This window comes from Rhincodon typus, chromosome 14, assembly GCF_021869965.1.
Source record: "Rhincodon typus isolate 14 chromosome 14, sRhiTyp1.1, whole genome shotgun sequence".
NCBI lineage: Eukaryota > Metazoa > Chordata > Chondrichthyes > Orectolobiformes > Rhincodontidae > Rhincodon > Rhincodon typus.
Window position 1 is genome coordinate 21,335,266 of NC_063345.1, and position 24,150 is coordinate 21,359,415.

Consider the following 24,150-nt stretch of genomic DNA (forward strand, 5'->3'; position numbering starts at 1 on the left):
GCAACTGCTCTGTCCAGGACAGTAAGAAATTACAGAAGCTGGTGTGCATAGCCCCGAATATCACGGAAGCCAACCTTCCATCTGCGGACTCCATTTACAAGGCTTGTTGCCGCAGAAAGGCTGCCAACATCATCAAAGATCCATCGCACCCTGGTATTGCTCTCCTACAGCCTCTGCTGTCAGGCATAATCATCAGTGGGTTCAGGAACAGCTCCTTCCCAAATAATACCAGAAATGTTGACTTTTCCTTTCCTTCAGATGCTGCCTGGCTTGCTGTCTTCTTCCAGCCTCCTGTTTGTTCCATGTGTCTAAGCCTGTCATTGATTATTTTACTTCATTGCTCAAATTTGTTTGGAGAGTTATATTTCATTTAGGCATCTTGCTGACATTTCAACAAATCCACATCACAAAATCTCAAATAATAGAAGGGATCTTGCTACTGTTCTAAAATGTGTTTCAGTCATGTGAAAAAGTATGTGTTTTGTTACTTAGTAATGTGATTTTTATGTCAAGTTTCACTCCTTGCGTAACATGTCTATTTGTCTCTCTAGTTGGGAACGCCTACATAGAATCAGCAGCAAGACTGGTTTAGTTTGAGAGTATGTGAGTCCTCTGCAGTAGCCTGAACACACTCTTGTGTTTTAGTGTTTGTTTGTGCTGTTACTCAGTTAATGGTGAGCAGATCACTTAACAGTTTGTCAGCTGCCTACATGTTTAATTGATACATGTAGCAATCTGGATGAATAGTGCATGTATCAAGACTGCAATAATGTGAATGTCATTTAGGACTTTAAGTGATATTTCCAAGAGTTTCCAACTTCTTTAATAATTTATTCCTTAGTATCGGCTTACTTGAATGCCACTCCCTGGCCACCAATTAAACCACCAGGCAAGTGAGTGCCTAATTGTGATCAAAATGCCAGAGCTTATTAACACCATATTGCTAGTTTACCTCCAATATCCAGAAAAGCCTGAAGTGTAAATTCACCAGAGAATGCAGGCCTTAGGGATTAGAGAAGGTGGATGGCAGTAAAGCGGCCAGAAGAGAATGAAGTAGTTTGCTCATTTTGTAACAATTGGGATGGATCCTGCCCCAGTTTGCATTCTTCCTGCTATCCTTAACATCATTCCAGGCCTTTTCAGACAGGAGATAGATGCTAAATCCTTTGAAATCAGCCTTGACAGTTAAATTCACTCAGCCCACAGACACTTTACAGGTCTACCATCTTATTTCACTCAGGTTTCTACATTCAAAATTTTGGTTTTATAAAATGTTCAGTGAGTATTTAGTTAACGAAGAACTTTAATTTTTCTTTCTCACTTTTAATTACAGATCTTTCTCCTTGCATGTCCTCCCTGTAGAATTGCCCTGATTGTTTTCAGGTAAGAATTTCTCCATTTAAGTATATGCTTCTTTTGTATCCATAAATAAAATTGTAGGTGTGAAACATGACACGATTGCCTGTAGTCAACAAAGCCATTACCGAAACGATTTCAGAAGGCCTACTAAGGAAAAGCTAGCTTTAGAAACATAATTGTACAGTTGCTGGCTGTAGTCTCTCTCCATTGTTCATTCTTCCTCTATGATGGAATGAGTTTCACTCCTCTTAGACTGGGCAGTGTAGAATTTAAATTGAAACCTTCCTGTATTTATTCATAGATACACAGCGGAGAGGCAATGGCCTAGTGATATTATTGCTAGACTATTGATCCAGAAACTGATAACGTTTTAGGGACCTGTGTTCAAATCCTGCTATGACAGATGGTAGAATTTGAATTCAATAAAAAAAAACTGGAATTAAGGGTCTAATGTTGGCCATGAAACCATTGTCAATCGTCTGAAAAACCCAACTGGTTCACTAATTTCCTTTTAAGGAAGGAAATCTGTCATCTTTTACCTGGTGTGGCCTACATGTGACTCCAGACCCACAGCAATGTGGTTGACTCTTAACTGCCCTCTGGGCAATGGGGGATTGGCAATAAATGCTAGTCCAGCCAGAGACGCCCATGCTCCGTGAGTGAATTTAAAAAAAACATAACCAACTGCATCAACTACATACACTTAGGACCAATAATTAATTCAGTTAATCTTTTTTTTCTCAAAATAATAGCTATTGGTCAGAAAAATAGACCACAAAAGATGCTGCAAGACATTTTGTATTGCACTCCTCGGAGGCAAGAAAGTCAAATTTTAAAGAAAAGACCAGTGTATACTGCATGAGGAAAAAGCTGTTGCTCAACATGATTGTTCGAGGCATTATTAGGGAGCAATTGTTCCTCTGCTTTTCTTTCACTCAAAAAACGGTGCAACACCCAAACATGTTTCTTTTTCAAAACTTTGGTCCCTGCATATGACTGTAAGTAGCTTTTAGCAAGCACAAATGAGCCACATACTTAACTTGTTGGTATAAGCCTTCACACACTTAAGACTTCTGCAAGTGTTATCCAGTTGCATAGTGGCAGTGCTTCCGTGGTGCATTCTCCATGACAACACCTCGACTAAACAAAATCACCTTTTCGATTGTTTGCTGTTTTATTTCATCACTTGCTCAGTCGGGGTTGTTAATAGTTTTCTTTTCCCCCATTATTCACACTTCTTTGGTTTAGCTGTTGGGAACCTGACTCTTTGCATTAAGAATATCTCAATCTGTGGCCTGTGCCTGACATTTTTATTTAAATTTGTCCCTTAAAGAAGAGTTCTTTCTGAAATTTTAGTGAAACAAAAGAACAATTTTTTTTTGCTTCAAGTCATTTTTGTCAATGTTTAGTGTGCCAATATTGAGGAACCTATGAGGGAATAGGTACGTCATAGGATATGGTCATTTGGTCCTGTCATGTCTGTACTAGTTCTCTTATCTAATCTCGCACACAGAATCACAGAAGTGCACAATAGAAGAATCAACTATTTTGAACATTCGGAACCAAGAATTAAGACTATGTAGGTCCTATTGTACCTCATCTGATTAGCCAAGCGTCAGCTAAGTATGTAGTCCATCTGTCAAGCTGAATAGTCCTTCTCCCGTTAACACTTTCATTTACATTGCAGTGGGCTTATTCTCCAGAATAATTAATTGTTTATGGGCTCTTGGATAGAATCCAATTTTTGCAATTGGACTTAAAGAAATCACAAGTGTGACAGCACAGAACGAGGCCATTCAGCCCACCGTATTTGCCAAGACTGTCTGAATGATTTGTGAGTTTATATAAACTGGATGAGGGTAGAGATGGGGTTATAGTGGATGGAGTGTTGGGCAAGTGAAGAAGGTGGGAATGGAAGATGAGGAGGGAGGATGGGCAGAGGGTAAGTGGATGGTGGAATTAGATGGAGGGAGGGCATGTACTTGGCTGATGTTTGTCTACTTAAATGGGTTACAATAGGATTTGTATAGTTTAGAATTCTTGGTTTTTCAATGCTCAAAATGTTTGGTTCTTCCACTGGGTAGTTCTGTGATTTTTTTTTTTGTGTGTGTGAGAGACTAATTGAGAGAACTAGCACAAACATGACAGGCCAAATGGCCCTCTCCAATGATGCACCCAAATGCATCCGATATTAGATGCCCAGGTTTTCTGGGGGAATCAGGGTGTCTGGACAGTACCAGAGTTGTGTTCCTGCCTTTTTGCTTTCAGGCTTCTGGGGAGCATGATTCAGCAATCCCCACCACCACCAACCTCCCCCCACTTACCTCCACCCCATTTTTGGTTTGGAGCTGGGGGCTCCAAACTTGAGGTGGAGTGGAGTTGGGCCAGTTTTGGAGCTGACTGGGCAAAAGATCTGTCTCTGTTTCCAAATATGTCAGCCAGATGCCTGCAAGTTATAGGGCAAACATTGAGCTGTATCGGGAAGGCGTCAAAATGTATTTAAATCTGAAGTGTTTTAACATTAAATTAACCACCCACCCTGTTTTCATCCATCCTCTGGCACATAGTCATAGTTTTTTTTCCCCCATTATTCACACTTCTTTGGTTTAGCTGTTGGGAACCTGACTCTTTGCATTAAGAATATCTCAATCTGTGGCCTGTGCCTGACATTTTTATTTAAATTTGTCCCTTAAAGAAGAATTCTTTCTGAAATTTTAGTGAAACAAAAGAACAATTTTTTTTTTGCTTCAAGTCATTTTTGTCAATGTTTAGTGTGCCAATATTGAGGAACCTATGAGGGAATAGGTCATAGTCGTATTGCCCCTAAACAAGTCCCACCTGCCTGCGCTTGGCCCATATCCCTTCAAACCTTTCTTATTCACGTATTTATCCAAGTGTCTTTTAAATGTTGTAACTGTACCCGCATCCACCACTACCTCTGGAATTTCATTCCACACAGGAATCACTCTGTGCTTTTAAAAAAAAAGTTACCCCTCATGCCTTTTTAAATCTTTCTCTTCTCATCTTCCATCTAATTCCATCTTCCACTCCCCCATCCCTTTTATTCACCCAAGTCCATAAATATATGAACTCCCAAGTCATTTGGAGAGCCTTTGTAAATACAATGGGCTGAATCGTCTTTTTCTGTGCTGTCACACTTGTGATTCCTTTAAGTCTTATAGTAAAAATTGGATTCTATCCAAGAGTGCATAAATAATTATTCTGGAGAATTAATCCACCACAGTACAAATGAAATTGTTCATGGTAGCAGGACTATTCAGGGCCAGCTACCATTCTTGCACTCTGTAGGATTTATAGCTCCATCTCTTGGTTCATCACCTCTCCACTATTCCATATGGAATCAGGCAGAGAAAGTCTGGCCTCCGTGTTAGCAATGAACACATTCAATGCAGGTAGCCATTTGTTTTACATTTTAGGTCAAATTAAGTGTTGTTTGTTCCTGTTTTAAGATTTTAATTTCCTGCAGCATTCAAATATGATTTTACTTTAAATCAAGGCATTTCTGGTCTCTCTCAAGTGAATGTAGAAAATACATTTATTTGCTCATTGCCTGAACAATTAAGAAACAACTTGTTTAAACCAAGGGAACAGTATTTAATTTCAGCTGCTGGCTGAGAAATCAAAAATGGAATGCTCAAGATGGACTAATGTAATTTCTTGCACAGCCCAGAGCGTCTTAGTCTCTGCTACTGGCATAAGCACCATGATTAATTGGATTAGGCACTGTATGAATGAACATGATTTGTCACTGTAATTAAATAGAGACAAACGTTCTAATTACTTTCAAGTCAATGTGTCTCTGTCCCAGAAGATAGCTAGTTGTGTTGTTTTAAGACAAAATATCACATTGTGCTTTTAATAGCCTGTGACGAAGTAAGTATTTTTAATACTGTTGTTCTAAACTACCTTCAGAATAAATTCTACAGTGTTAAATCATGCCAATTCATTCCACTTGCCCCCACTTCCCCAATTCCACTTGATAAGATAAAACCTGTAATCTAACTTGACCACAAGCAAGTGTATATTGTTGCTCAGTAGGATACTTTGAGAATTGCAACAATCTGATCTTAGAATCCCTATGGTGTGGAAACAGGCCCTTCGGCCCATCAAGTCCACACCGACTCTCGGAGCATCCCACCCAGATCCATCCCCCTATAACCCACTTAATCTACACATCCCTGAACACTGCGGGCAATTTAGCATGGCCAATCCACGTAGCCTGCACATCTTTGGACTGTGGAAGGAAATCGGAGCACCCAGAGGAAACCCACGCAGACACATGGGAGAACGTGCAAACTCAACATGGACAGTCACCTGAGGGTGGAATCAAACCCGGGTCCCTGGTGCTCTGAGACAGCAGTGCTAACCGCTGAGCCACCGTGCCACCCATCTGTACCGTAACTGGGTAATCTTTCAAATTTTATCTACTAATCAAAGAAAATTGACCTTTTGAAATTGTTACATTGCTGTTCAGTGATGGGGGTTAGATTTTACCTTGGGTTTGAGGACCCTGATAATGGGACTAACTAGAGGTGGGCTGGGAGCTATTTGAGCTTGAATGTGCCAGCAGTGAGACTACTGACATAAACTTGCTAAAACCAGCCCATCTCAACTTGCACATTGTCCTGTTAAATAACAAGAGGCCTGCTAGCTCTAGAACCTCCCCACCCCTCCCAGTGAGACTGCTCGTTGCTAAACCAAGTTAGAGACCACGAGTATACCTCAAAATGGAGATCCCCTTGCTGGAGTAGAGTTAAGATAAAAATTGACGAGAGAAACATTTTAAATCCTCTGGATGAAATAGAGAAACAAATAATTGTTTGGGTTATGGGTGCAGCCTTTCCTGCCTGTGACTTCCCAGAAAACCACAAAAGAACCATTTATTTAGATTATGGTTTGTTTCCATTCCTTTTATATCAAGATGCTTGACAAAACCATACACTTGCTTTACAGCTTGCAGTAGCTGGGTGGATTTTCTTTCACTTTTTAAAAGGCTTTTAGTTTTTTTTTCTTTTTAATCTGCTGCCAGATTCAGAGGTTTGCATGTGCCTGAACTGACTGACATTGCTTGTTTGATTTCAGCTTGTGCAACAATGCATTTTAATATTCAAACCTCAGGAATAACTTTTCATTTGATGTATTACAATAAAAACCTAACACAAACTTGTACACAAAGTAAACCCTGCTATCTGTTCTTTGTTCATCATTCTGCTACTCCCTCTTCTATATGTCATTTTACTTGAGATTCAGTTCATTTTTTATCTAATAAACATTCTGCATTTTAATTATTCTAGGTTTGAGTTTTATCTTATACAATGCATTTTGAGAACAGTAACATTCTAAAAGTTGTGACAGGACAGCTTTTCTACTACTATAGATCGTTTAAAATCTGTTTGCAATGTCTGTTTTACTTGTCTTCTCCTTTAGCTTAACGTTACTGAGCTGTAGCACCATACTTGCCCAGTCAACCATTTAATTTTCAAACCAGGTTAAACCTAGTGTCACCTTGTCTATGCAGCTCCACATTATTATCAGCAGGTGCAATTATTCACTGAATTGTTGGGACAGCCAGTCATTTAAATTTTGATTAAAAAGCTGCTGTACTATTTTAGATATAATGATATAATAATTGGAAAGCCCCAGGAGGAACTGTGAATATTGGAGAGATGTGGCAGTTTATTAAATGATAGGAGGAGTTTACATGTCCTTTAACTTTTACTGAGCTTCTTAAGAATTGCCTTATATTTTATGAAGCCATTATGTAATTAGGATACACTTAAAATTTTACAAGTGTATTTTGTATTTATCTCTAGTCGGAAATTCAAGAGTAATTTCCCTTATGGAGCTGTTTCCTCCTTGTAGAAGAACGCTTTCTCTTTTTTTTGAAGCCAAGTGCTTTTAGAGACCCGACAGCATGTGAGAAAATCAACAAGTTTAAAGTTGTTTTTGATGTTTTAGTAGACTGATGGGTTTGGTGGGGTTTCTGGGAAAACTGTACATGTTTGTTTATGTTAGCCTGAAAAGACTGGCTAGAGCTCTGCTTTTGATGAGGTTACAAACAATGTGTACTTTTTTCTCCCAAACAAAGAAATGTTCCCTTTATTGGAAAAGGTTAACCACATTACATTATGGGCCTGAAAATTCTTGTACCCACTGCACTGTTTGTAAATCTGGTAAAATAGAAACTCCCTTTGCTGACATCAGTGTCTGATGCCATTGGCATACTTTGGTGTGATAAGTTAGTAAAGGGAGCAGAATTGCCCCTTGTGTGGGTGTTTCTGCTCGGTGTCTGTATCAGTTCCTGTATGGGTCCATCTTGAACTCTGAGAGAAATTAAAGGTTGAAGCTTCAAACAGCTGTAAGAATGCCCTCTCTAAGTTCCTGAGAGTTAGATAACTCTTTCAGCAAGATTGTCTGTCCGTTCTATGTTCTAACTAATATATCTTGGCCTGGATTTTCTAATGGCCAAGCAGTCATTGTCCCAGTGTAGACATCAGTTGTATATGAGGAACCTTTGCAATCCCCATCTCTGCAGACTTCAAAAGGAATTGCCCAGGAAGTTGAAGATTCCCTGGCAACTGCTCTGTGTCCTTTTTTTTTAAAATTGGTGAGTTTGGAGGGCTCCAATGAAATTTAGTAAAATGGTTACAGATGGCATGAGGAAATCCTAGGCTATTCGCTACATAAGCTTACACTCCGAGTAACTAATTAACTGACCCCCAACTACATATTCCCAGACCCCTTACATCCTGACCTGACATGACGCCACTATGTCTGGGCCAGACTCCTCTCACCCTCCCTCCCTGCCACTTGCTACAAATGATTTCTTCCACCCACCCTGACCTCTCCTAAACACTGCATCATTCACTTGGCACTCTATCCACTTGGCATCCTACTCAGCTGGCACTCTACACGTGTCCATTTAATATCCTATCTGCTGACACTATACATAACTGGTACCTTTATCCAGCTGGTATTCTTCTGCTCTCCCCTAAGTTACTCCCTTACTTACCTGGCACTCAGTCTGTACCCGTCTGACATCCTACCCACTCACTGTTGACAGCTGGCAACCTTTTCTTCCCCAGCTGGTACTTTACTTAACTGACATTCTACCCTCTAACCAGCTCGCACTCTATCTCCCAGCACCCTAACATCAGACTTGCCTTATACACCTACCCTTTGGCAGCAACTGAAAGGGCCTTTAAATGTCAGAATACAGCAGCTGACTGGTGTGAAGTGTGAGGCTGGAAAAGCGGAGTAGGTAAGTCAACGTTTCAGTCAGGACTGGGGAGGGAGGGTGGGGCTGGGGCTTGGGGGAAAGTAGGAGAGATGTTGAAGGAATTCAGAAAGATAATGAATTAATTGTCTGTGAGATTAGGGATCATCTTTTAAGGCAGGTGATACACCCCAGGTACTTTTTTAAAACTGGCCACTAATGCGCTTCTGGGTAGAGAACTGGTGCTTTAGGAATTCTCCCCTCTCCTAGCACTTCTGATCTTGGAAACCTAAGGTCAAGGTGTTCAAACACTGAAGCAGAGTTTCAAACAATTACACTGTGACTGAAATATATCAAAAGTGGTCACCTTGGAGATCTTTTGTGGGAGTTAAGGAAGTAACACATAATGTAGTTTGCTTTCAAATATTTTTGCTTTGTGTATTCACATCATCAGATTGCAGATGTTACTTTTACTACTAATTCATGGGATGTGGCTGGGTCAGCATTTGTTGCCCATTTCTGATTGTCCAGAGGGCAGTTAAGGGTCAACCACAATGCTTTAAGTCTGGAGTCACATGTAGAACAGCTAATGATAATCGTTGCCTTGCTCCTTTGTGGACCAGGTGGAGTTTATTTTTCTTGACAATCAACAGTGGTTTCATGAAAATTATTAATTATTAATTTTTAATTGGAGTCAAATTCCACCATGGCAGGATTCAAACCAGGGTCCCTAGAACATTATCTGGGTCTCTGATTTATAAATTCAACAATAATCTCACCATGCCATTGCCTCCCCTTTGTCCCTCGTGATAGAGACTGTTACAGGACCTTTCTGTTCATTAGGACCTTTCTGTTCATTAGCACCTTGCTTATCTGTTATCTTTGGGGATGTTTATTATTTCCTCCACCATGAAGACCGATGCATAATATTGGTTTAAATGATCTGCCATTTTTCTATTCCCCATTTATGAATTCCTCCATTATGCCTGTCCAAGGATTCCACATTCGCTGTAGCTACGTTCTTTTTATACATCTGTAGAAGCTCTTGCTGTTTTTATTTTTACATTTCTTGCCAACTTAATTTCATCATAAATTTTGTTCCTCTTTTTTTATTCTTTAGGCATCTGCTGCTGGTTCCTAAAATAAAAGACGCCAATCCTCTGGCCTACCAAAGGTTTTTGCTGCTTTGTATGTCTTTTTGATTAGAAACTCTCTTGACCATCTTTGTTCAAGATGGGTGGCTAATCCCTCTCATTGAGTCCTTCATTTAATCAAAAATAAATGTTTGCTTAATGTTATGAAATGGCTGCTTAATCTGCTCATCTACCACCCTTTCAGTTAGCCTGTTTTCCCAGCCCGCTTTACAAAGCTCTTCCTGTTTCCTCTTGTGCCTCCATAGTTGCCTTTCTTGAAGTTGAGAACACTCGTTTGAGATCCAAGTTGTTCTCCCTCAAAGTGAATTTGAAAGTCTACCATTTGCAATTCTATCATTACCACCTTTTGAGGATCCTTAACAACAAGATCTCCTATTAACCCTATCCCATTACACGATCCTAGATGTAGCCTGTTCCCAAGTCGCTTGTGCAATGTACTGGTCTAAGAAACAATCCCTGATGCACTCCAGAAATTAGTCTTCCACATTACTCTTGCTGATCTAATTTGTCTGGTCAATAGGCAGATTTAATTTGGCAATGACAATTGCAATGCCCTTTGTACATGCTTCCATTATGTCCCTACTCATGTTTGTCTTACAGTGAGGAAATTGGGGGCCTACCCATGATTCCCTTTTCCCTTACTACTTTGTCTTAATTCATTCATAGCATATGGATAGCACTAGCTATGCTCGCATTTATTTATTACCTCTTCCTAACTGCCCAGTGAGCAGTTAACAGTCAACCACCTTGCTTTGGGTTTGAAGTCAAATGTAGGCCTGACCAGGTAAGGATGGCAGATTTCCTTCCCTAAAGGACATTGCCATTTTATGGCTTCCTCCCCTGTTTCCACCAAATGGATTCTAAATTATAATCTATTGCACCTCTGTTGCTACTCATCACTGCACTTATTTGCATCCTTTTATTTAACAATGTTATCCAGAATGTCACATACCCTTTCAATATTGAGTGCCCAGTCCTGGCCATCTTTTAACTACATCTCTTTAATAGCTGTCAAGTCATATTCATTTATCTCTATTTGTACCTTCAACTCCTATATCTCGTCACAAATGCTGCATACATTTGAAAAAAAGCCTTAAGTTTTGACTTTTATCACTATTGCTTATTCTGGTTCTGGTTCCTGCTGCACTTTTTTTTTCTGATATTTTCTGCCCTTTAGCTCACATTTTGATTATTGTTCACCTCTTCAATAGCCTACACCTCTGCTCTCTCATTTGCTTTTTTGATCTTTTTTTAAACCACCTTTCAATTAAACCTCCCCTGGAAGGTAGCGTTGAAGCCTCAGATCAGTTGTGATAGGTTTAAATGGCAGAAGCAGGCTTGATGGGTGATCATGGTTTACTTCTGCGCCTTATTTTCTGTGTCCTTCAATGTGGAGAAAGTGGAGGGCTTAGTTGTATTTGTGATTCAAATTAGCCATTCAGACTGAAAGTGCTAAGTGGGCTATTCCTGTGTCTCTGTTCCAGATAGGAACAAAATACAACACTGAAACATAAAAACTGAAAGAATGGCGGATGCTGTAAATCAGGAACAGAAAGTTGCTGGAAAAGCTCGGCAGGCCTGGCAGCATCTGTGAAGAAAAATTCAGAATTAATGTTTCGGGTTGAAGGGTCACCGGACCCGAAACTTTAACTCTGATTTTTTTTTTCTTCACAGATGCTGCCAGACCTGCTGAGCTTTTCCAGCAATTTCTGTTTTTGAACACTGAAACGTAGTTTTGTGTGCTGATCTACATTGGGTAGTTACAGCTACTCACCTGCTGAAGTTTAGAGTATCAAAGTTTGAAACTATGCTGTTGCATGCTTTGTTTAATGAGCACAGAGTTAGCACTTGAAGCTGAAACGCTACTTAAATGAAGACCAATCAATTGCTTGCCTTCATTGATCAGTCCTTTGAGTATAGGAGTTGGGGCATTATGTTGAGGTTGTACAGGACATTGTTGAGGCCTCTTATGGAATACTGTGCCCAGTTCTGGTCACCCAGTTATAGGAAGGATGTTAAGCTGGAGAGAGTTCAGAAGAGATTTACCAGAATGTTGCTGGGTATGGAAGGTTTGAGTTATAAAGAAAGGCTGGATAGGCTGGGACTTTTTCACTGGAGCGTAGGAGGTTGAGAGGTGACCTGGTAGAAGTTTATAAAATAATGAGAGATATAGGTAGAGTTGGTAGTAGTTGTCTTTTCCCTAAGATGGGGTATTTCAAGACTAGGGAGCACTTCTTTAAAATCTCCTCACATTAAAAGTCATGAGGCAAATGTTTTACACAGAGGGTGGTTCATGTGTGGAATGAACTTCCTGAGGAAGTGGTGGTTACGGGTACAATTACAACATCTAACAGACATTTGGATGGATATATGAATAGGGAAGGTTTGAAGGATATGGGCCAGGAGCAGGCAAGTGGGACTAGTTTAGTTTGGGACTATGTTTGACATGGACTGGTTGAACTGAAGGGTCCATTTCCGTGCTGTATCACTCTATGACTCGAGCTGTAGGTAAAATTTGCTGAGTAAGTAGGAGAAAAAGCCTGTGGCAGAAATGCATGATTGGCTTGGGAATTTCAGCAGGAGATGAAAGCTTTCTCCTGTGCAGATGTTTAACTTCCGGCTTGTGCATTCATTAAATGCAGGATCTATGTGTGCTGTCCATCTTGCACTGTAAATAACATTGGATTTGTTCCCTTTTCTAATTTAATATAAGAAAGACATTGGAAGTCTAAGCCTATTATTGCTAAATTAGTGAGCATTAGATTCGAGGGAAAATGATCGATTGTCTAACCTACAGGCAAGTCTCAATATATCCCCCCTCACGAGCTTCAAGCTCTTGCAGTGACTGTACGTTGCCTGACGTACTGATTCACTGCATTGAGCGTGAAGACGAGAAAACTTTCGCAGGAACTTGGATGATTTTGATTCGCTAAGTCTCAAGGCTCATAATGTACAGCAAATTATTTGTTGCAAAGGGATCCGGCAACTGAATCAATCAGCTAGCTGTCTCAAAACAATTTTTGAGGAAAGCTGGCAGCTGGGAGTTCTTAGCACCAGTGTGCCCTCCAAGCTGCATAGTCATGTAGCAACCTCCAAAATTCCTGTGTGGGCTGTGCAAACGTTGTTTTCCTTCGAAGGGACTGAGCATTCACAGTCCTGCATTTAAAATAAAAATCAAGGATTAAGAACATAAGAACATAAGAACTAGGAGCAGGAGTAGGCCGTCTGGCCCTTCGAGCCTGCTCCGCCATTCAATAAGATCATGGCTGATCTTTTCGTGGACTCCGATCCACTTACCCGCATTCTCACCGTATCCCTTAATTCCTTTATTGTTCAAAAAAAATCTACCTTTTTTTAAAAAAATGTTTACTGAAGTAGTGTCAACTACTTCACTGGGAAAGGAATTTCATAGATTAACAACCCTCTGGGTGAAGAAATTCCTTCTCAATTCAGTCCTAAATCTGCTCCCTCTAATCTTGAGGCTATGCCCTCTTGTCCCAGCTTCACCTGCCAGTGGAAACATCCTCTCTACTTCTATCTTATCTATTCCCTTCATAAGTATAAGATCCCCCCTCAATCTTCTGAATTCCAATGAATATAATCCCAATCTACTCAGTCTCTCCTCATAAGCCAACCCCCTCAACTCCGGAATCAACCTAGTGAACCTCCTTTGCACCACCTCCAATGCCAGTACATCCTTTCTCAAGTAAGGAGACCAAAACTGCACACAGTACTCCAGGTGTGGCCTCACCAGCACCTTGTACAGCTGCAACATAACCTCTCTGCTTTTAATTTCAATCCCTTTAGCAATGAAGGACAAAATTCCATTTGCCTTCCTAATTACTTGTTGTACCTGCAGACCTACCTTCTGTGATTCATGCACAAGGACACCCAGGTCCCTCTGCATAGCAGCATGCTGCAACTTTTTACCATTCAAGTAATAATCCTTTTTACTGTTACTCCTATCAAAATGTATGACTTCACATTTATTTACATTGTATTCCATCTGCCAGACCTTTGCCCACTCACTCAATGTATCTATGTTCCTCTGCAAAGTTTCACAGTCCTCTGCACACTTTGCTCTGCCATTCATCTTAGTGTCATCTGCAAACTTTAACACCCTACATGTGGTCCCCAACTCCAAATCATCTATATAAGTTGTAAGTAATTGCAGTCCCAACACCGATCCCTGAGGCACACCACTAGTCACTGACTGCCAGCTAGAATCGCACTCATTTATCCCCACTCTTTGCTTCCTGTTAGTCAACCAATCCTCTATCCATGCTAATACTTTATCCTTAATGCCATGCATCCTTACCTTATGCAGTAGCCTCTTGTACGGCACCTTGTCAAAGGCCTTTTGGAAATCTAGGTACACCACATCCACTGGGTCCCCATTGTCCACCTCGCTCATAATGTCTTCATAGAATTCCAAAAGATTTGTCAAGCATGACCTGCCCTTCATGAACCCATGCTGCGTCTGCCCAACGGGACAATTTCTATCAAGATGTCTTGCTATTTCTTCCTTGATAATAGACTCAAGCATCTTCCCCACTACAGAGGTTAAGCTAACCGGTCTATAATTCCCCATCTTTTGTCTACTTCCCTTTTTAAACAGTGGCGTCACATTTGCTGTTTTCCAATCTGCTGGGACTGCCCCAGAGTCCAGTGAATTTTGAAAAATTACTGCCAGTGCACCTGCTATTTCTCCCGCCATCTCTTTTAGTACCCTGGGATGCATTCCATCAGGGCCAGGAGACTTCTCAATCCTTAGCTCCATTAGCTTCCCCAACACTACCACTTCTGTAATAAGGATTGCAAATGTTTTTAAAAAAAAACTGCCATAGACCACTAAAAAAATGGAGGATATGTTGTTCTCCCTTTTTATTTTTCCCTGTCATACCATGGATTATAACTGTGGATCACCTGTGGACATGTTGATTTTTCAATTATTACGTTTTTAAAGAAAGACACATGGCCAAAAAATGACTAAGTGTGTAAATTCTGAGAAAGTTATCTCAGACTGTGAACATGTGGGAGGAAAGATAAACTTCTGAATGAGAGACATGGTTTAATTGATTAACAATGATTAACAATGTGCAAGCTGGGGTTAATGTGCCAGTGTCAGCCCTGGTCTGTGAGATAGTGGTTGACTACATGCTGTGAGGCTGACCACTTCTTGCTCTCGCACTTTTTTTCTTCTCTTTTTGTTTTTGTCGTTTTTTTTTTCTTTTTCTCTTATTTTCTTTTTCTCTTTTTTCCTCTTTTCTTGCCCTTTCTTTCTTTTTTGTTCTCTCTCCCTTTCTTTACATTCTCTCTATCGCTCTCCATCTCTCTCTCTCTCTCTCTCTCTCTCTCTTCCCACCTCCCCCTCCCTCCCTCCTAATCCAGTTTCCACCTAAATCTCCCAGAGCTGGGACCATGCCAGCAAACTGGGATGCCTGGCTGACAGTGGGAACTTCTAGTCCTGTCTGCCATACTCCGTTTTCAGTGGTCTTCCAAAGTTCTGCCTCAGTTTTCGCTGTTTTCTGTTGTGCTTGTGGACGTCCATTTTGCTAAGCCACAGGAGGAGCTGCACTTCCAGTTCTAACTGGGATTGTAGAAGGCACAAAATGCTAAGTACTTTTTTTTTATCCATTTATGGAATGATATCTTTGACTGGGCCTTATTGACTATTATTTATTGTCCAGAGGGCAGTTAAGAATCTAACACATTGTTGTGGTTCTGGAGTCACAAGGAGGCCAGACTTGATAAGAACATTAGAGGATAGGATGGATTTTTTTTATGACGGCCGGCAGTGGTTCCATGGTCACCAGTAGGCTATGTGAATTCACATTTCGCCACTTGCCATCGAGGAATTTGAACTTGTCACTGGAACATTAGACTGTGCCTATGGATTACTAGTCCTGTGACTATACCACTGCCTCCCATTGAACAATAGCAGCAATATCACGGAAAAGACATTAAGCTTCTAATACCACACCATCTTTTATTGTTGTTGGTAGGAATCTTGAATTGCCTTCCTAACACCATTGCAGAAGCATGCAGATCAAGAAGCAGAAAAGAAAAATAGCAATAGAAGGAATGGCTGATATTTGTGCCACATTTTACAACTTCAGGTGGTCATAAAATGCTTTCTGACTATTTAAGTTTTCTTTGAAATGAAGTTATTGCTGTAATGTAGGGAAACACAGCACTCATTGTGCCAACTGAGTCTTTTTGTTTAGATTCCCTACAGTGTGGAAACAGGCCATTCAGCCTAAAAAGTCCACACCAACCCTCTGAGGAGCATCCCACCCAGATGCACCCACCTACCCTATCCCGGTAACCCTGCATTCACCATGGCTAATGCACCTAAACTAGGCATCCCTGAACACTGTGGGTAATTTAGCATGGCCAATTCACCTAACTTGCACATCTTTGGTCTTTCCAGCATTTGCAGTACACCACTTTTTAATTGTTATTGCACCTTTTAATTTCAGGTTTGGGAATGTCATTTCTTAGAGCTGGTTTGTCCCAACTCCAGTCAGCTTTTGTTATTGCTGTTTTATTTTGTTTTTCATTTGTTTTTAACCATGTCTATGAAGCTCTAGAGAGCTGCAAAACTGTACAGAGAGGCTTTACAATTAGTTCAATACTTTGGATCTACTTGCCTTTTAAGAGATGTAATAACTTTGAAAAATGCTGTGATAAATTTCCCTAAAGCTACCAGTTTAAATTCCTGAAAACAGCTTTTCTATTTAAAAAAAAAATTAATTTGAGGGAGCATGTTTATTTTCTTCCTTGTTTTAAAGTCTAGTTTTCTTCTTGTTTTAAAAAAAAAAGCCCTGTTTGGTACTAACCTTGAGTTCTCCTGTGCTTTTTAAAAGTACAGATGTTTAGTATTAAATATTGAGTCTAGACTGTTACGTCAATCCTAAAGAGTCTGAAACTTCTCTCTGAAAGTATGACTGAGAGAAAATTGTGGGGAAAGAACAGGGGAGTGGAATGTATTTAGGTAGCCCACCTTACCTTTGGAAAGCTAAGTGAACAGTGTAAATATTTTTAATTAACATAGCCAGATATGACACATGTCTGTGGCAGGTAGGATTTAAACTTGGACCTTCCTACTCAGAGGCAGGGACACTACCCACTTCACCACAAGACCCCCTGGACCTTCAGTGTTGTATGGTTCTATGAAAGAATGTAATTTATCCTGGACATTAATGTAAAACAGGTGGCAGACAAATTTGTACTTTGTTTCAAACTCCATCAGTTGAAGCCATGGATATTTATCAAGTAGAACATAAAATAGGCTGCCAATGTCTCATGTCTCTTGGCTAGTCAGCACTAATTCCCAAGACCAATTTCATGCCCATAGCGCATCTTCTTAATTGTGCCGTCTGTTCTCTGCTACTGTAAAACGTGATTTATGAGTATAACTGGCCTGGCATTATGTGCCTTGTTAAATTGCTGGACTTCTACCAGACCGTTGTGGAACTGGTTTTTAAGCTGTGTACTGGTTGAAAATGACTTTAGTTACTGGCTATGAATACTTATTGAACAAACTGGACCCTAAACCTGTATGTTGAAAAACTGTAAAAGGCAGTTTGCCAGGCCATAACTCTGCAGCCTCAGATCTTGCAGGGTGAACCATTTCATTTTCTTAGCTCACTGTTTTTATGCAAAAATGATGTTCACTCATGATGAATAAGAAAAAGGACTGGGAAGAATCTTGTATTTTAGGAGCATTTTGCCTTTTGCTTTGGGAGGAAACCATTGCTTTGAATTAAGGGATTGTATGCAAGGCTCTCCCAGTTGTGTGGTTTCTCATTAAACTGGCTCAATGCAGTTTGAGTCTACCTCCAACTCCGACTCGGTAAGCATTGACCTTTGCTTGAAAAATTTCCATGAACAATGGATTTGGAGGAGTGAGAACCCAATTCCCAGCAGATGCTAATCCTAATCCTGAAATGTGTAACCCAAAACGGTAGTGGAAACAAGTTCAGCATTACATAACTCTTCAAAATCAACTTCAAGTATTTATGGGAAAAGGGGTCTAATTGAACAGCTCTATCAAACATCTATCAAAGACATAGCAAAGTCCAATAGCTGCCTTCTGTGCTGTATCATTACAATAATGCTGTATCATTTCATGATTTCAGTCCATGTTCACAATTGCCTACAAAAACGGAAAATTTTAGAAAATCTCAGCAGGTCTGGCAGCGTCTGTGGAGAGAAATCACGACTGCCTGTATTATGACTATGTAGACCGGTGAACCAACTCCCCTGGTTTAAACCTTCTCAATTAATTATAACTTTGTTTATGTTCTTTTTAGTGCAAGGCTGTATCCATCTTTAATTTGAAAATAGAGTTAAATCATTTTTATTGTTAACAATAAGGAGCGTTCATGAGATTTCCTTTTATTAAAGAAAGAACATATTGTTTACCTGCTAAACTTGAGGTAATACAATAGAGATACATTGTCAAACTTACAGCCTTTCTCCGATCATTTGGATACACAAACACGTCCTTTTGGGGTCTCTGAGATAGAGTTTTAACCTGAGACCATGGTTGTTCCATTGGTTTCTTGGCCTGTCATGAGTAGTGAATATTGCAGTTATGTTATGAGATTGTGTCTTTCCAAAACCATTGGGTGATTTTCTTGAAAGGGAGAAACATTTTACTGCTTTTGTTCAGTTATTCATTCTTAAATCCCATCTCCGATAGTCTGCCCAAAAAAATGTTCCTTGAAACGGCAGCTCACTTTTCTATTGTGTCTGCTGACGTTCTATTTTCTAGGATTGATAATTGCAGGTGATGTTCCATCTCCAAAAAGGGAACATGTTCATAATGATAAAAAAAATCAAATAGGAGACTGGCTGACTGGTTTCAGTGCCCTTGGGGAAATTACTAATGTTAGCACAGACTGTTTATCATATAATCCATGCTGGTTTTATGAAAGTTAGCCCACATGGTATCCATTTTCCAGTCAGTGTTTTCCGTTTTTTTATTAAACGCGTTTTAGTCTCTGAAAGTTGTTGGGTATTTAAAATTGGTGCATTACTGAGGATTCAAAGTTCATGGGGACATGGGTTTGAATCCCACCATCGCAGATAGTTAATATTAGATTTGGATAAAATCTGAAATTAAATGACTGTGTTTTCATTGTCAATTCTGTCAGAAAAACATATCTGGTTTACTGATGCCCTTCAGGGAAGGAACATTGCCATTCTCACCTGGTCTGGCCTACGTGTGACTCCAGACCCACCGCAATATGATTGACTTTTAATTGCCTTCTGAGATGGCTCAGCAAATTATACTCCGTTGCTTCAAACCACTACCAAATCTAAAGAAAGAAATGGAATTGGGTAGGCAACAACACAGGCACGGGAGACTCAAACAGCAAATCCACCCTTGTCCATTCTGTAAAGTCTTCTTCACTAACAAGAAAAATTGCACCAAAGCTTGAATTGCTGTCCAACAGCCTGACATTGTCTACAAGGTATGATTCCATGAGTATAACTGTTAATGTTGCTGTCCCACTATCAAGGCAGACTCTCTAGAGATAGTGACAGAGTGGACAGTCAAGAGGGAGTTACCCTGGGAATCCTTAACATTGACTCTAACTCCATAATGTCTCCTGGCATCAGGAAGCCACCAACTCTTTTCCTACTCTAACCCACCCACACTTGTTTGACAACTCTGTGCTCTTTCATGTTAAATGCCTTTTGGGGGAATCACTGAGGACAGTGAGGGCTCAAACGAACTCTTGGTAGGGGGACATCAATGTCCATTCCACTAGTTGCTTGGTAGCAGTACTACTGACTGAACTGGTGAGTCCTAAAGGACATAACTGCTAGCCTGGTTCTGCTGCAAGCAGTGAGTGAACCAATAAGAAAGAAAAAATTGATCTTGTTCTTGCCAGCCTAACTGTCACATATGTATCTGTCAATAACAATATCAGTTAGAGTGGATAACATCCCGTCCTTGTGATACAGAAGTCTGTCCTGGATGTGCCACATAGATGCAATGGTCAAGAAGGCACAACAACACCTCTTCTTCCTCAGGTGGCTCAGGAAATTTGGCATGTCCACAAGGACCCTCAGCAATTTCTACAGATGCACCATTGAAAGCATACTGTCCAGGTACATAGCAGCCTGGTATGGCAACTGCTCTGCCCAGGACCGTAAAAAAACTACAGAAGGTTGTTTCCACAGCCCAGACTATCACGGAAGCCAACCTTCCATCCATGGAATCTATTTACATGGCTCATTGCCGCAAAAAGGCTACCAACATTATCAAAGACACATCACATCCTGGTAATGCTCTCCTACAATCTCTTCCATCAGGCAGGTGATAGAGAAGCCTGAACATGCCAGCTGGTTCAGGAATGGCTTCTTCCCAGCTGCTATTACACTAACGAATGGACTCTCTAGCTTCAAATAATGCTGATCTTGCTAATGGTGATCTTGCCTAGTGCACACCCTGCGACGTAACCTGTATGCTTCTGTCTAAGTTTCTCTTTCATCCTATGGTCTGTACGACCTCACTTATTGTGATCTGCCTGTACTGCTCGTAAACAAAGCTTTTCACTGTACTTAAGTATATATGACAATAAATAAATACATCAAATTAAATTGAGGTTATCCTCCATTACTGTGTGGCACACACGCTGAGTTAAATGGAATCAACTTGAAACAGATCTCACAACTCCAATTGGACATCCAAGAGGCACTGGGCCATCAGCAGCAGCAGAATTGTATTCTGCCACAATCTGAAAACGTCATGGCCTGGCATATCCCCCAGTTTACAAATACCATTCATCTAGGAGATCAGTCCTGGTTCAATGAAGAGTGCAGGAGGTCATGCCATGCCAGGAGGTGTTAACCTGGCAAAGCTACAAAACAGGTCAACTTGCATTGCGAGCAGTGGAAGCTGTACATGATAACATGGCTAAGTGTCCAACAGTCCATGGATCAGATCTAAGCCAGTCCACCAGCATTCCCAACTGGATAATTTGAAGAATTCGCTGAGGATGATGATATTTGTGGAACCTCCTCCTCCAGGGATGGTGCCTAGCTCATGACTGCAAAACGCTGAAGTCTTTCTATCCAACTCCAGCTAGTATTAAATGGATGATCCCTCTTGGCCTCCTGAGGCCCCCAGCATTAGAGATGCCAGTGTTCAGTCAATTTCATTTGCTCTGCGAGATATTAAGAAGCAGCTGATGTTGCCAGATACTGCAAAGGCTACAGGTATTGCAAGATTTGAGGTGACAATATTTACTGATGTTCATCATTTACAACTGCTCAGATATTGGGGCAGTCAGTGTTCATGCATTAGAATACCTGGGCAATGTACAAACCCAGGCTGACAAGTGACAAGTAACAAGTAACATCACGCACAAGTAACCTGTCTATGACCATCCCCATCAGCTAATGATTTCTCCTTTAACATTCAGTAGTGTTACTGTCCCTCACTTCCCCACTACTATCAATATCTTGGGGGTTACTACTGACCAGAAAATGAACTGGACCAGCCATAAATATTGTGGTTCCAAATGTAAGTCTGAGGCTTGGAATTCTCTGGTGAATAATTGCTTCCCAACTTCCCAAAGCACCATCTACAAGGTACCAGTCAGGAGTGTGATGCAATACTGTCCACTTACCCAGATAGGTGCAGCTTCAACAATGAAGAAGCTTGATGCCGTCCAGGACAAAGCATCCTGTTTCATTTGGCATCCCATTCACCACCCTCAGTTTTCACTCCTTTCATCATCAAAGTACAGTGGCAGACTACAGAATGTACTGCAGTAACTCAGCAAGCCTCATTTCACAGCAGCTTCCAACCCTGGGACTTCTACAAGTTCAGAAATACAATGAACACCACCACCTACAAATTCCTACCAAGCCATAGGACTGTCCTGGTTTGGAACTACCACCTTATTATTTCACTGTTATGGTTCAAAGTCACTTCCTAACAGCACTCCCCCATGTCCCATTGACCAGCATGGTTCAAGAAGATACATCAGCATCCACTTTAAGGACAATTAGGGATGAGCAAAAATGCTGGCATAGCAAGCAATGCCCACATCCCATGAAGCAATTTTTAATAAAATTCAATAGGATGTACTTCTACATCTTATAAACTATAATTGGCAAAATTTCTTTAATCAATTTGCACACTTGAGTTAGACTTTCTTTTATTATAGCTGATGGTATGAAACAGAAGTTACGATTGAAATATCTCCAGAGAGGCTGGTATTCTGTCACCAAGTCATTCTTTATTTACATGTGAAAGTCCTTGACTCTTTCTTTGTGCTTGATATGGTGTATGGTTTACTGTTTATTTTCATAATTGATTCTGGGCTGCATTGGGACCTGTCTGCTCTGTGTTTGCCTGCATGTTTGTGTCTTGTGTGTGTTTTATAATGTCCAAATGAATCTTAAAGTTCAGAGGGGCTGCTGAGTCTTTTGGCTTATTGGAAGCATTCTGTCTTCCTCCTCACTTTGACGGTGATGATCAGTAAGAACCATGGATGACCTGGTTAATTGACCTCTATTGCCTAATAACACTTCTGTAATCTTAAACTTTAAAAATTTGCAATCAGATCAGAAGCTATCTTGGACTATTATTAGCCGAACTGTATAACCATATGCAGAATTGTTATTTGGAAGCTGTTTATTTTCTTATAATTCAGATTTGTTTTTGTTTCGATAAAAACATAATTAATTTTAATGTTGCCTCTTAGTAAATCGAACGTGACCTTCAATCAGCAATACTTTGTAACAAAGTGACTCTAAATAGTAAACCAATGCAGAACTGAAAAAGCAATTCCTGCAGCCAGTGTTATTATGCCTGGGAGTATTTTCATACCCTTTTAACAAACGTAAAAATTTGCTATGGATCAGTGACTGCGCACTCTTATGAACGTTAAGTGTTCCTGCTGTGTTTGACTTGGCATTTCACTTTTAAGGCTGGTTATTTTAAATGCTTTGCAACAATTTTGCAGTAATTGTGCTCAGGTACCGCTGAGCAGATCTTCACTTAAGCCCTTTGTGAAATAGTGACATATTTGTGATGTAGTAATTTCTTAGGGAAAGCAAATAAGGAGCACTTGGAAGTCAGTGCAAAGACCTACTGGGCCATAATTTACAGTGGCAGGTGATGTAACAGTCTCCATCCTGATCTTGCTGTTGCACGTTTGGTTTCAATGATAATTTATGTGGCAGTTGTCGAAAGTGCAAGCTGATAATGTTGTCAGTGAATGAAACCAGACAAGTGGGACCTGTGCGTACAGGGCAAGCTTCCTGTATGTCTCCTTAATCAAATTGAGGGATTTTGAAACTCTGAAGCTTTGTAAATGAGAAGGAAGTGTAAATTAGGGTGGGTGTATTTGATGCCAAATCAAGTACAGAAATAGGAAGCTTAAGAGAGGCAAAAAAGAGATATGCGAAGAAAATATTTCTCAAACAATTTTATTTTTATGTCCAGCAGTTACGACTGAAGGATTGACTTGTTATGATCCCAGTTGATGGTTATACTGGACACCAGTTCTCAGAATGAAACCTGACTTGATAGATCATGTGCTGTAACTTTTGCAGCTGGTGGGTCATCACTGAAGTATATACACATGGCTGCAAATGTTCTTTTAATAAAGAAAATTATTATGAAATAAACTTTATACATGAGGGAGCAGCTCTATCGTCCTTTGGGGCTATGGCAACTTTATTTTTTATATGGAGACGGAGCTCAACACAAACTGTAAAACAAAGTTTCAACTTATTTTCAACACTATCCTTTTTATGGATACTTTGTTCCAGAGAGATATCAATCCTAACTCAACTCCTTAATTTCTCTTGTACTTAATTGACTCCTCCCAGTTTCTTTCTTTTCGATCGTGGAGACTATTTTACAATTTCTTTCCAAGACTGCTTGCATAAATTTATTTTCACAATTCTGATGACCTGAACTATCTAGTTCTAACAACTTGAAGACTTCTCTATAATCTGTCTACAAATTAAAATGACCTCCGCTAAGGTGAGGAAAGTATTCTTTTTCCTGTTTAGAGAAGATTGTTCTCCCTTCTGAACGAAATTTCTGATTCTTTTGAACAGAAGTCAAAAGCTAGACTAATGACCTGTAGCCTGTTTGTAAATTTTTGGCGGTATAAACGTTCCATCCATTAATACCACTAGTGTCCAGCCAAGCACTTGACTGGGGCCACATGCCTTTCTTGGAAATTCTGTATTTAGGTCACTAATCTAAATGATTTTCTGACCTTTGTTTTAAAAATAAAATTACCCTCTCACAACTGACCAAAATCCATCTGCCTCTATTTTAAACTCCAAGTCCCCAGTTATTGTAATGCAGCTTTTATTTCCACCCAACTCTTGTAATAAATTTTTTTTTATAAT

The 24,150-nt window shown here is 40.1% G+C and overlaps 1 protein-coding gene across 7 annotated transcripts in view; it reads left to right on the forward strand.

The window, feature by feature from the left end:
* LOC109931670 (transmembrane protein 164) overlaps positions 1 to 24,150 on the forward strand; it is a 228,283-nt gene that overhangs the window by 32,390 nt on the left and 171,743 nt on the right. The window contains exons 1-2 of one of the 7 annotated variants that reach the window (XM_048604892.1): positions 15,058 to 15,369; positions 15,756 to 15,869. In XM_048604892.1, coding sequence (XP_048460849.1) covers positions 15,793 to 15,869 — 77 coding nt within the window. In that variant the 5' untranslated portion in view covers positions 15,058 to 15,369; positions 15,756 to 15,792. The other 6 variants (XM_048604893.1, XM_020530940.2, XM_048604897.1 and 3 more) reach the window with 6 other exon arrangements.